This window comes from Neoarthrinium moseri (assembly GCF_022829205.1).
Source record: "Neoarthrinium moseri strain CBS 164.80 chromosome Unknown scaffold26_Wmoseri_CBS_16480, whole genome shotgun sequence".
Lineage (NCBI taxonomy): Eukaryota > Fungi > Ascomycota > Sordariomycetes > Amphisphaeriales > Apiosporaceae > Neoarthrinium > Neoarthrinium moseri.
Window position 1 is genome coordinate 422,529 of NW_026055140.1, and position 13,374 is coordinate 435,902.

A 13,374-nucleotide genomic window follows, 5' to 3' on the forward strand; every position below is an offset into this window, starting at 1 on the left:
ATGTTCATTGCCAATGCTCATTGCCAATGCTTATATCTATTACCGGTCACTAGGACAAGGCGGGTGCCCACTGGTGGACCCCATTCCCCCGCGGCTGATCTGGCGATAGCTACCAAGTTACATATATATCCTCCGGCTTGTATCATGGCTCTGCATTGTCGCCCTGCATAATATCAGTAATAGTAAACTGTGTTTGAAGTGAGTGTATTACATCTACGTTTTTGATGTTCTGATGATGAAATATTGGAGGAAAGTCCCGATGCTGTGTGTACCCTTGGTCCACCACCGCTAAGCAAGTTCACACTCAATGCAAGCTTCAGGCTCACTTCCTCGCCAAATCTTTCGGATTTTCAATCCATTATCTGCCAGCAGCTGCCTCCACTGTCTCTCATTTCTTTCCAGTCCCCCGATAGGAAACATGGAGATGTCTCTTACCGCCTCCAGCATCCCCACGTTCACATCCGGAAGCACCATGTCCACGATGAGCAACTTGCTCCAAGGTTGTGCTCTCAACACGGGCACCAACTGCTGAAGGAGGCGGCTGGCGTCAGTATCATTCCAGTCGTGGAGGATATGCCGATAGTAGTAGACATGGGCATCTTTGACCGGCTGCGGGGTAAACATGTCGTAGGGCATGAACTCGACTCCCTTCGGTGGGCCAGGCACCGCCTCAAATGTCGAGGGCAAATCTTGCACGATGATCCGACCCTTTAATTGCGGATTCAGCTTATGGACCTCGTCCATGATGTGGCCTTGGCCGCCAGCAATGTCAACAATGGCCACCTCGTCAGCTTTGATGTCCAGCTTCGCGAGCTCCTCGCCGAAAGGGTAGGCATCCCCGGCAAGTGACCCGGTATTGAGAGACTTCATACCCATCACCATGTTTTGCGCGCGCTGGGGATGTGATCCAAGGAATGTCCACAACTCCTCCCCGTTGGCCCATTTGAAAGGAGTACCTGAGTCGCTGGTGGGCGATTTGTATCCTCTTTCGGCCAATGTCCGAGGCATCGCACAGACAGAAGGTATTACCTCCTGTAGGACAAAACTGTTGAATGCCCGATGAGTCTGGTCCAGGTAGGGCCGTCCAACACTCGTCACCCTGTATCCAGGACCTGGCATGTCGGCCAAGATGCCAGCGGCAGTCAGCTGTTGCATGATGCGGACTAACGGATGTGTAAGCTCTGGGACGGAGGCGAGGAATACTGTCCGTGGTGTCTCTTGCTCAGAGAACTTACTGATCATCATCTCATCGGCGCCAGATCTTTCGACAACTCCCATAAGGGTCACTGTAGCTCCACCAGCGAAAGCATCCCAGAGCCCCAAGTTCGTGACAATCTCAATAGCGACGCTCACATTTACTTGGAAGATACGGGGCCACACGTCCTCGTTCGGGTCACCGAGTGACATTGCGAGTTTTGTGGCTTCCAGACGAAGATTTCGACGAGCAATAGCCTCATCGGCACCTGCAGGTGCCTCTTCCAAAGCACGCATGGCAGTATTTAACGCATCGACTGCAGCTGTGATACCATCCTTGGTTGTGAATGAACCCATCGTCATGACTCTCAAATGATGATTATTGTATATCACGGAAGCTCACAAGAACATGCAATGGATGTTGATATATTCGACAGAGAGCTCAGTCAAACAATCATTGGGGGCTGGGCCAGTGTGAACGACCCAGAAATCGAGAAATCGAAGCCCGAACATTCTGGAGGGAGGCGTGAGAGTGGAGGTGGGTAGCACGATGTCCAGGGTATGCCTCTTTTTAAGCATGGTGAAATTAACGCATGAATATGTACATTTGTGATTGCTTCATGCACCTCGAGGCGTCGAAGTAAATCGACATACACGGCACTCCACAACGCCACCTACTTCTGTATCTTGTTGTGCCGAAAGCTGTAGCCAGGAAATCATCACACCATCTAATGCTTCCTTTGCCAACTGCCGTGACTTGATATCCTGACGGGACTATCATCACGATGTTACTGCCCCACTGTGATATTACCCCCGAGAGTGCATCGCACCGCTATGCAGCTAGTCTGGTTTGGCAGCATACCCGATATTGAAGTGGGACTCCGCGGATTTCATCCAAACTGTCGGGCCGGAGACATTCAGGGATCTTTGTATTGTGATATCCGTGCGACTGGGTACCATAGATTACAGGTAGTTTACTCTCCAGTGAGCAGTCGAGATTTCCGATGGATTTTGTGTTTGCCAAATTCAATATTATCACAGACGCCTTCTGCAGGGCTGAACGATGACATCCGAGGAGATAATCATCTTGAAAACTTGTTCGCAGCGTCGGGTCAGGGATCGTGGTGAGAGCTTGCATCCTTTACCCTACGCAATCAATGAAGGTCGTTGCCCCTTGCATCGGAAATGTGGCAAACACTTCGAGTAGCAATATCGTAGGGGTAATTGTTGCCACAAGTTGGCGTGTATGTTGCCTTCTCGTCCTGGACGGCTTCAGCTCGTGTCTGGGATTGGCCAGGAGCATTCCGGGCTCATGGCTCTGCCCCATGTTGCATGCAGCGTGATAGACATGTCCATGTCCACTTGAGCTTCCGGCATCACTACAAGACTTGCCTTCGACCTTTCTTGGTCATTATGTTCAGACTCCCATCATTGTCTATGGAGTTGGTATTGAGAATCGTCAAATAATATGTCAATTTCAGTAGCAGACTTTCCTCCTGGCACAGAGAACAATCTTCCGATGAGAATCGGTTGCTATGTCCTCTTTGCACTATGCACAATCCCGGTCTTACTAAGGTAGGATGAAGCTTGGCAGGTCATGCCTTTCCGCTGACAGTGTTGCGCAGAATCTATGTTCGCACATTCCGTTCCCGGAAGATTGGACTCGATGACGGCTTCGTTCTGGCTGCATGGGTGTCAGAGATCGTCGTGATAGTTTCAGTCAAGCTACAGTTTGACTCGGGGATAGGTTGGCACGCATCTGACTTGATGAAACTTCCCAATGGTGCAGAATTATTATCGAGAATGGTTCTGGTAGGTCACTACTTGACAAGGAGTCTCTTCCAACTTCTAACGGGTTGCAGTGGCCATGGGTTGCTCAGTTCCTCTATTTCTTTCAACTGGGTTGCATCAAGTCCAGTGTCGTGTCTTTGTACATCCGGCTTGCAGTAACTCCCATGCAGGTCAGGATACTGTGGATCACGCTGATTATCATCTTTGGCCAAGGACTCTCATCATCTCTTGTACGTGACACGCGAACAGTCATCTTTGAATATATCTGATGCGACTTGCTGACAACCTTCTCAAAGGTAGTCGCAGGTTTCATCTGCCGCCCTTTATCGATCGTTTGGGACAGTTCTCAAGGCCAATTTGGAGGGCCACAATGCATGAACATCCTTGCATTCAACTACTACAACGCTGCCTTCTTTATACTTTCTGATCTTTTCCTCGTGGTAGCACCAATCTTGGTATTGAAAGATATGCAAATGAATAGGAAACGCAAAGGTAACGTAAATAACAGGTGTGGACCTCGTATTGCGGCTCACAGATTCAAGTTGCCTTGAGTGTCATGTTCAGTTTGGGTTCGCTCGCTATTGGAGGCACAATTGCTAGACAGGTAACAAACGCAATTGCCATAAACAATACGTCGGATTTCACCTGGTAAGCTCAACAAGGCCTAACATCATGACACACTGACGTTGTGGCTAATACATTAGCAGGTACTGGGCTGCCGCGGAGCTGAGTTCTGTCTTAGAGTCCAGTCTTGGAATTGTGTTCATTTGCGTGCCCGCAGTGGCACCGCTCTTTGGCACCATGAGAGGATCGCCTTCTAAAGAAAGCGAGGAAGGAATCGACTTGGAAGATCCGAAGTGTCCTGCGACTTTTGGAAAGCTGGGCCGGCAGACGAGAGCGCAACCTGGTGATGAAACCCTCTTACACGAGACCCAAATCACCATATCCAGCAATGATAGCGATGTGGCATTCCAGAACAGTATCTGTGAGACTGATGGTTGCGCAAGCCACTCGCAGTAGGAAACTCGTATATAAAGCAACGAGTTCACAATGCATATTGACAAGACAGAAGAGGATTGGTGCTGTGGGCGGATTTTTGTTTCAGGTTATCATAAATAATGGCGTCGATTTCAATGTCATAGTAACATTTAAACGCAAGAAGGCCAAGATTCTTCCGAGAAAGGTGAAACTCTGCAGGCCGTCCCACTACTATTCAACCTTCTCGAGTCTAGGAAAACTTGTAAACACCGTAGGCAAGATGCTGTGAGGTATTAGCCAGGATCTAACCTTGAAGCAAAGATATTAATAATCTGCAAATAGCGCTAGATTTTTGCTGGAATAGAATGATGTGTCTCATACATAGGCCAGTTATGCGTAGCAAGCTCTGCGCTGAGATATCCTGGGGTTCGAACTCAATTCTATTAAGTATCGAGGTTGTTCTGCAGACCTAATCAGTGAGCCAAAATCTGCCAGTCAACCCTCTCTTACGAGTACATGGTGACAAGTGCAAACACAACTCACGATAACATTTCCTGGGTTGAACTAAGGATGGATGGTTCAATCGCCTTATTTGGTGCAGAGAAGGTGGCCGACCAAGGACTAAGAATAAGGTGTTGGGGTAACCGTGCCGTCTACCTTAGGATAAGGCTAATGCCTTTGTGTGAGACATGCAGTAGCCACGCTGGAGCTATGTATTGTAGATCGGTTCGTATTTTGTTATCAGAACCCGCACATGTGCACATACACACACGCACATATATATTTATACCTGTATCTACCACGGAGAGGTCTCCGTCAATCGAAGTGCACAGATCGTCCAAGATCCTACCTCCCGCTCTCGAGTCCCCTAATCTCCTGCAATTCTATCAATCAAAAGTCATCTGTCAAAACTACAGGTGAATTTCTCATCCTTCCCCCAATTTCGGGTTTCTGACGTAACATACCTAGAAACAATGACAATCCTTTCAATTCTGTCCACTGTCCTGCTGTCCTCAACAGCGCCTAATGCTTCGTGGAGATTCGAAGCCGATGGGACAAACGTCTACCATGGAAAGGGTCCCAAAACTTGCACGGAGTTTCCGGATGGCGAAAAGATCCAGAGAAACTACCGCGTTGATGGGAAAGTCGATAAGGGCGTATGGGTCAAGTTTTATCACAACGCAGAGTGCAAAGACAGCTGGCCTATAAGTGAATTGAGCCATGAGACAGACTCTTTCAGGTCTTTCTACATGATCCGAGCATATCAAGTTTGCGCCGATGTGAGTAGCCATCAAGCCTTGACAAATAAAGTTTCGCTAATCTTACAGGCATACTGCTTCACTCAAGGCAACGACATTGTGGATACTATTGTCAAAGATGAGAAAGAGAATTTGGAGGTAGCTCTGTAAATATAGCTGTGTCAACACGGGAATAATGTGGAGTGTGTTGCAGAGTTGAATGGTGTCTCTACTACGGTTATGGTTCCTCAAAAACATAGGCAGGCAGTATGAGGAATAGATGAAGGGGGGATCTTCGAAAGAGTCTCTCATAAACCTGATCAGCATTGTGATGCCGAGGTCGAATTTTTCGCGCGAATCAAGCAGTTGGAAGCGTAGTCTAGGACTAGAGATAGCTAAATGTAAGACAATTCAATCAACTGACAAAAGACCGAGTTGACCATAGAATGGTCCAGGACAGCCAACCGCGGGTAGGAAGCTGGGACATGCCCTACCGATATGTGTTGACGAGTGTCGTAAAGAGTTCCGTAGATTGCGTACATAGATATATAACGCCAAGACACTGGGTAGCTGGGGTTCAAACTTTTAGGCTCGGGTTGGGGCGGAGGCTCCGATGTATGGTGACCATTCCCGTGTTCCCCTCGGATGATACCGAAACGACTTCGTAAGCGGGTGTACTTATACAGCCACAGCGCCCCCGTTGAGGTCCATTGGTTTCTAGCTTCCAATTCGATCAACCATACACAGTCCATTTATTTGCCATGGCACCTTCTCTCCCAAAGATTGACGCGAAAGGCAGGCCTAGAGCTTGGAAAGCCGATGAGGTTCGCCGTGATACGACATGGATACAGCGCCTCACATCCAGCCAAGCCGAAGGGTTCACCGTAGCCCTCAAGCATGCGAAAGAAATAAACAAGCCTCTACTTGAAATGACGCAGGAAGATTATCCTCTTCCGGATGATTCTCGTCGTGCTCTTGAACAGGCTATAGAGACGACTCAAAGCCGGTGGGGAATGTGCCTAGTCAAGGGCTTTCCAACAGATGAATGGACTGAGGCGGAAATGCGCCTTGCGTACTGGGGCATGAGTCTGTATATGGGTGTAGCACGGACGCAGAACCAAGCTAGCGAGGTTATCAATGACGTGCGAGACACCGGCGGCAGCTATAAAGTCAAGGGTGGACGAGGATATAACACAAATGCCGGACTCGACTTCCATCAGGACTCAGCCGATGTTGTCGCTTTGCTATGCAGGCGCACTGCAAAATCAGGCGGGACCAGCAAAGTAATGAGCTCCATTGCTCTACGCGAACAGGTCCAAGAGGTGCGTCCTGATCTTGTCCCCGTCCTACAAGAAAACAGCTGGTTCCACAGCTTCCAGGGCGCACAGGACTCGAGTCAGCCAGAGTTCTACCGATGTCCCATCTTCGGGGACGAAGCTGGCTTCTTCTGCGCTCGTGCGAATCGCAAAAATGCCTTTGCTGCACAGCGTGATTTCCCTGATGTGCCCCGATGGACAACACAGCAAGAAGAGGCATTGGACTTGCTCGATACCATCATGCCGTCGGAGGAGTTCTGCTACACCATGGAGTTGGAAAAAGGAGATATGCAGCTCCTGAACAGCTTTGTGACTTTACATTCGAGAACTCCCTTTGAGGACTACGATGAACACGACGAGAAGCGCCATCTTATGCGTTTATGGCTGTCGATTCCTATTTCACAGCCTCTCCCACTCCAATGGGCAGAGTACTGGGGTGATGTGAGAGCCGGGTCAGTACGAGGAGGTGTAAGGGGAGGTGGGATTACGCCCGAGTTTTTGGAATATGAAAAGCGTCAGTCAGATATCATGAAAATGCCATTCGCCCCATGGAATCCAGTAGTTCGCAAGGAAAACATGGCAAAGATCTTGTCGGCTTTTTGAATAAAGAAAACTCACTACTCCATTGTAACTTAACTGCCTTCATGCTATGAGTTGCATATCGTAACTTACACCGATTGCTACATGGCAAATACTGCCAACGTAACCCCGCTATAGATAGAGTTGAATAAATGAAATTCCCTGGAAACCGGTACGTATTCATTTCACGGGGACGGCGATTCAAGATAGCTGCAGAACAGTCTGGGTATGTTCATCCGGTCGTAATTGACATGGCGCGGGGGTCCGACAAGAGACTTGCTAGAATTACATCGAAGTCCTAGTGATATGTTCTCATGTTTTCCCTACTTGGCATCATGTTGTGGAAGACGACTTTCCGGTGGCTTCTAGATCCGTCGGCCATGGTCCGAAAGGTGGCAAGGTTCTCCGCACAATACCCCTTCCCCGGATTTGCAGAGTCGGCAGCTCCAGCAATGTGGATCATAGGTTCGGATCACCCGATGCCGCACTCGGGCTGGTATCCTTCTGGCAGTTTCCTTAGATGCTCTTGAGCGCCTCAAAGTCGAAGACGATAGATCGATTGGTGGCCTCATACTTTTTCGATTATAAGGAAAAATCTACGCTAAACCCATTTCTACGAAATTCAGTGCGATGGAGGCCTCGAAAGCGTTCCAAAGAAACCATGATGAGCTTTACATGAAACCATCTACAAGGTTGCGAAAGCTTATTTCTCAGGGAGATGTTTGTGTCCAGGCACCGGGAGTGTACGATGGAATTTGCGCTCGTATCGCCATCGAGCAGGGATTTCAGGTCATGGTACGCTACATCTCCACCGCATCCAATTTCTGAATGACTGACCCTGCACAAGTATCAATCCGGGGCAATGACAACGGCAGCTCGTCTAGGCCGAGCTGACTTGGCCTTTGCTTCACTTAACGACTTTGCACAGAATGCTCAGATGATTGCTAACATCGACCCGCGCATACCGCTGATCGCAGATGCCGACACGGGGTTTGGGTCTCCGCCTAACATTGCCCGTATGGTGCAGATGTACGACCAATGTGGCGTGGCGGGCTTTCATATTGAGGACCAGGTTGCCAACAAGCGATGTGGTCATCTCAAGGGGAAGGAGGTTGTGGACATGGAGTACGAGGTGTCTAAGTTCGAACCATGTTGGAAAAAGCTAACATTGCGTGTAGAACATGGAAATCTAGAATACGGGCATGCGTCTTGGGGCGTGAAGCAATCTACGGCGGTAGCGATATCGTGATCATTGCGAGAACAGATGCGTTGGCTGTCGAAGGGTTCGAGGCTGCATTGAACAGAGTATGCTACGCTACACGCTCAAGGTTCCCTTTTCGATGTTAATGGAGTGTCCAGCTCATTGCGGCAAAGGAATGCGGTGCAGACATGGCTTTTCTCGAGGCAATCGAAACCGAGGAACAGATAAAGCAAGCCGTGAAGGCTTTAGCACCAATGCCGGTAGGCTCCAGTGACATATTGCTGAATTGATACAGGAGCTGACAATGAAAGCTTCTTATCAACTGTGTCTCACTTGGGAAAACACCATGGTTTCCACCCGAGAAGCTTGGAGAACTTGGTGTGAAGGTGAGTAGAAAGCAGTGAGTGCCGTGCTGAAACGCGAGATTGACGCGTGTGAAGCTTGCCATCTACCCTGGCGCAGCCGGGAAATCAGTGATACATACAATTCGACGAGCATACAAGCTTCTTATGGAGAAGGGCGAAGACGATGCAGCAGCCATGGGTCTAGAGCCTCGAGGCTTCTTTGATGTGATGGGATTGCAGAGAGAGATGGAGATAGACCGCCTAGCTGGTGGAGTTGCGTTCGGCAAGGGTGCATAGCAGTGTGATCACGCATGTGCGGGTTTTCTGGTGGCAATGGCCTATACGATCATTCGATCAAGAGGGCTCTATGTATAGACGTGAGTTCTATGACACTAGAAGCTGGTCAGACTGGCTTTGAGGTACGAGAGATCCTCCGGCCGAAAAACAACAACGGGCTGGTTCGTCCTGCCACCGGAGTTCTTTTCATTTCTAGTACAATGAGCTTTGAAACAGATTAAAACAAGCCAAAGATCCATGCGTATCCTGCTGGTCATTTCTCAGTGTCATTTTGATCTTGGTGGCCGTTGGACGTCCGCCTTGCATCGAAAAGTCGCGATGTGTATGGAACAGCCGCAAGCGCAATCAATGGACAACGAAAACGCCTCAATGTGCACTGCCTGATCTCACACATAGTGGCTTAAATCCTAGGTAATTAGAAACCTTTCTTCATCTCCCGTCGAGTCATGCGGGCTTGGGTTTGGAATTGTCGCGGTGTAGCTGGCAGCTCAATTGGGGCTAGCAGTTTACACGACCCATCCCAAGGCGTGCGCCGGTCACAATGAATGAGCCACAAGACTAAGCTACTGAGCCCATCGGCAACGAATGGCAGATGTATGTCAAAGGCGGTCTCGGTGTCACGGAATAAGTACCTGAGGCATGTTTTACTCCAGAAGATAAGAGTTAATCCCAAATGATACGAGTGCAATCCACTGCGCAACGGGGGTGACTCGCTGAACGCCGGGTGAGTCAACCTGTCAGCTCAATTAAGCGCCGTGTTGGTACTCAAATACAAGCACATCAACCACATATAACAGCACCTCTCCGCCACCTCCGGACCAGAGAATTTGATTATTTTCACTCCATCTTCTCATTTTAATGCCCATTGGGTTGAGTTGTACCTCGAATTCAAGGACCTCAGCGAATGCTTCCCGCTCCACTCTGGTGTTTCTCCGCAAGCCTCCAACAGCTTCGAACTCGCCAAAAGCGTAAAAGAGTCTACTTATCTTGTCTCCCGACTGGCTATTGCTTCTAGGCCACGATAGCCGGCGCGTAGGTGCTGGGAGCTCGGCATCTACTCGGAGAAGAACGCCGCCAGCATGGCAGAATCGGAACGCCCGCAGATCTATGATCTGCTGATTCTCACGGATGCCACAGCTTCCATGGGAACTTATCTCAGTGCGCTGAGCGAGTCGTTACCGAAGATCATTTCCGTGTCTACCTTGACGGATGCTTTTGCTCGCATAGGCGTCATCGCATACCGAGACTACTGTGGTGGGGAGTTGGTGGAATGGTCTGGCTGGTATGGTCGGGACGGCGACGTTGACCGAGATGAACTTCTGGCCTTCACGCGAAGACTGCATCCTCTCTACGGCGGCGATTGGCCAGAGGCCACGAAGACAGGCCTGGCTAAGGCCTATTCCGTTATGCGAGCGGAGGCCAAGACTCTGATTCTACTCTACACCGACGCACCACCACACATGGCATGGGACAACGGCAAGAACCGCAGGCAAGAAACGAAGTACTTGAAACAGGACTGCCGATTGGGCCCCTCTGGAAGTCTCTTCTCAGACTGGGTGTCGGCAGCGAAGACTCTGGCGGGCCAGAGTCAACAGCTCAAGGAGAAGAAGGAAGCGCAGGTTTTCTCCATTATCCAAAGCCACCTGGTAGATACAATAGGGCCATACTTGTACATGGCTCACCAGACACGAGGCTCGTGCTTCAAAATCGACCATGCCGACTCCAATCTGATATCGGAGCTTTCCATGTCTTTATTGCTGGCATGGATGGGTGTCAATAAGGCTGGAGCCGCAAGAGCACTACAGGCCACTGATCTAACCTATCTCGATGCTGATACCATCGATGATCTGAAAAGCGAAGGAGATGCAAAAGTAGAGCAGCTCTTCTTACGAGCTGATGACAAGGACAAAGAAGCTCTGCTCAAGTCCAACATACGGTATAACCGGCTGGAGAACGACGATGAGCTGCGCGTGGTAGTCACATCTCGAAAGACTCCTGTCCTCGACTTCTCCAAGCGCTACATCAGTGACGAAAGCTACCGAGAAATTGTTGTCGAGAACTTGAAGAAGATCATCCGCGAAGATGTTTCTTCAATGGCCCTGAATCCAGTTTTCGGCAGTCTCTGGCGCGTCGTCTGTAACGACCGCAAGAATGATGCACGGGATGGTCTTATCCAGGATTTCGGAGCTAGCATTGAGAAGATCAGCCGTCTTGATGAGAAGGCCAAGATGAGGGCATGGCTCGAGGAATCATACAACTATGTCGCTGAGATCACTGCGCTCATTGAGGACGTCCCCGAGTCCGACAAATACCCATGCGTCTTCCTGGATCCAACCCAAGATTGGACAATGCCAATGAATGAACAGGAAGACGCCAATGGAGGAGACCATGATCTCAAGACCTTCACGCGGGATGAGCTTCTAGAGATTGGGAGGTCATGCGATTACAAGATCCTTCGTCGTCTTGGCAAGGTCCTTACTAGGATGACGTATGTAAAAGACCGTGAGTCGCTGCCTGCGCACGTTGCTGGTATGAGCGAAGAAGATCTCCCCCGGATTCCCCTAGTTCTGGCCAAGTCGCAGTATAACCGACAATTCTGGAAGATCCTTCTGCACACTGTATTGCCCGGGACGAAGCTTGGTGCCCGCGCAGCGGCATTGCTGGCCGCGCTTAGCATCCGAATGGGAATGAAGCCCCTCATCGATGCAGCCGACTGGGAGATGGCCGCTTGGAAGAACAACTGGAACAACTTGGAGATCCCGGAGACCTGGAATACTAACTGCCTTGCCTTGATACTTGACGCTGATAATGATTTCGAAGCGAGACGCCATGCTGGCGCCGTCTCTGCAGATCTTCCGGAAGATGCTGCATTGCTAAGCGACAACGATCGGCGGCTGTTTGAGACGCTCGTAGACTACAGCATGCTCAAGGCAAACATTAACACCACTTTGACGGCAAAGGTTGGATGGCGACCAGACAAGTCCAAGGTCCCAATTGGCCCTCTCGCGATCTGCAAGACTTGCAGGTTTCCCCGATCAGTCACTGTCATGGCCCCTGGAGGAGTCTGTGGGCTATGCATTTCACCAGCCGACGAATTTATACACGGTCGAACCAAGGCCCAGGCCATCCTCTTGAATGTCTCCAAGGATCAGTCTGAGTCAGTCGAAGCCACGTGGGTAGAGTGCAGCACCTCTACATGCCGCGCACAGTACATCGTGTATGATGTAGAAGGCCTGAGAGTACGTCCCAAGTGCCATTACTGTCGAGTTCAAAGCAAAATCGCCGCTCCATGGGTGGAATGTAACAAGTGTCTGAACCGCATGATCTGGCCGGAAGAATACCGCCCAACAGATCGCAACGTGTCCAAGAACTTCCACTGTATGGCATGTGATAGTGGCTGCGCTACTGTGGTGGATGTAGAGACGACCCCTAAGAACTTGCGCGAAGAGAATGGCGATAAGTGGCTGCTGAGAAACGAGCACAAGATTGCTAAGCCATTGGGCGACATGTCGCTGTTCAAGACCATCTCAGCAGCCGGTATCGAGGACTTTGTCACCAAGGTGGAGATCTTGCCTGACACGGATGCAGAGCTGCGAATTCGTGGCAAGCTCGTACATAACACGGCAGAGATCAAGGCGTCCCTGAACAGTTGGATCAAGTCCCGTCGTGTTGAATCAGGAACTTGCAGTCTCTGCTTCTCGAACTTCAAGAAGAGGGATCTTCGATCTGCTTGTGGGCGCTCTGGCTGCGGGCAGAGAATCTGCGAGAGTTGCCAGGGCTCCTGGTACGGTATGAATACTCGTGGCCGACTCATTAATATCGCGGCTCTCTGCTGCCCCTTCTGCCGTCGAACGCCAGCCCCAGGCGCAGTACCGCGATCCGATGTCGTGTTCCTTGGAAATCTGCGAGATGCCGTAAACGAAGCCGGCACTTGGATCTATGGCTGGTGCAACGGCTGCGGGTTCGCGAAGCGATTCATGGAGCGTGTATGCGCTCAAGGTGCGCCGGCGGAGGTCAGCCATTGGGATTGCGAAGCTTGTATAGAAAACAAGGCAGCCTCGAGTTCAGATGCCGAACGGCGGGCGAACACACGCCACTGTCCGAGCTGCGACGTGGCCACGCAGAAGCTCAGCGGTTGTGACCACATCGAGTGCGCCTGCGGGGCCCATTGGTGTTTCTTCTGTGGCAAAGCCTGTGAACTGGATGATATTTACGAACACATGCAGGACGAACACGGCGGCTTCTACGGTGTACTTGGTGTCGAGGAAGAGGATGGAGGAGATGGAGACTACTAGGCGTGGTTAGCATGTAAAATGGTGGACGAGTGACTTTAAGCTATCCTGTCAACATCGAAATATACTCTTTTCCTTGACTTGTGCTCGGAAGTGACTGCTGGCTTGCTCTTTGGACTCTGTACAGCCACGTCGGTGATTCGC

General features: G+C 50.3%; 6 protein-coding genes across 6 annotated transcripts; 5 read left to right on the forward strand and 1 right to left on the reverse strand.

Moving 5' to 3' along the window:
- Window positions 1-288: 288 nt before the first annotated feature.
- JN550_007125 (uncharacterized protein) lies at window positions 289-1,551 on the reverse strand (the record flags this gene model as incomplete). Its single annotated transcript, XM_049318941.1, has 1 exon — window positions 289-1,551. One exon carries the CDS (start codon window positions 1,549-1,551, stop codon window positions 289-291), a length of 1,263 nt encoding a protein of 420 aa, XP_049171020.1.
- Window positions 1,552-2,662: 1,111 nt separating this feature from the next.
- On the forward strand, window positions 2,663-4,005 carry JN550_007126 (uncharacterized protein; the record flags this gene model as incomplete). Its single annotated transcript, XM_049318942.1, has 6 exons — window positions 2,663-2,769; window positions 2,820-3,006; window positions 3,057-3,215; window positions 3,282-3,440; window positions 3,494-3,633; window positions 3,693-4,005. The coding sequence occupies 6 exons, from the start codon at window positions 2,663-2,665 to the stop codon at window positions 4,003-4,005; spliced, it is 1,065 nt and encodes a 354-aa protein (XP_049171021.1).
- Window positions 4,006-4,937: 932 nt separating this feature from the next.
- On the forward strand, window positions 4,938-5,372 carry JN550_007127 (uncharacterized protein; the record flags this gene model as incomplete). Its single annotated transcript, XM_049318943.1, has 2 exons — window positions 4,938-5,243; window positions 5,292-5,372. 2 exons carry the CDS (start codon window positions 4,938-4,940, stop codon window positions 5,370-5,372), a joined length of 387 nt encoding a protein of 128 aa, XP_049171022.1.
- A 590-nt stretch (window positions 5,373-5,962) lies between these two features.
- Window positions 5,963-7,120, forward strand: JN550_007128 (uncharacterized protein; the record flags this gene model as incomplete). The annotated part of the gene is made up of 1 exon (XM_049318944.1): window positions 5,963-7,120. The coding sequence occupies one exon, from the start codon at window positions 5,963-5,965 to the stop codon at window positions 7,118-7,120; it is 1,158 nt and encodes a 385-aa protein (XP_049171023.1).
- A 606-nt stretch (window positions 7,121-7,726) lies between these two features.
- Window positions 7,727-8,938, forward strand: JN550_007129 (uncharacterized protein; the record flags this gene model as incomplete). The annotated part of the gene is made up of 6 exons (XM_049318945.1): window positions 7,727-7,891; window positions 7,944-8,221; window positions 8,275-8,401; window positions 8,456-8,557; window positions 8,609-8,683; window positions 8,738-8,938. 6 exons carry the CDS (start codon window positions 7,727-7,729, stop codon window positions 8,936-8,938), a joined length of 948 nt encoding a protein of 315 aa, XP_049171024.1.
- Window positions 8,939-10,017: 1,079 nt separating this feature from the next.
- Window positions 10,018-13,233, forward strand: JN550_007130 (uncharacterized protein; the record flags this gene model as incomplete). Its single annotated transcript, XM_049318946.1, has 1 exon — window positions 10,018-13,233. The coding sequence occupies one exon, from the start codon at window positions 10,018-10,020 to the stop codon at window positions 13,231-13,233; it is 3,216 nt and encodes a 1,071-aa protein (XP_049171025.1).
- Window positions 13,234-13,374: the final 141 nt, after the last annotated feature.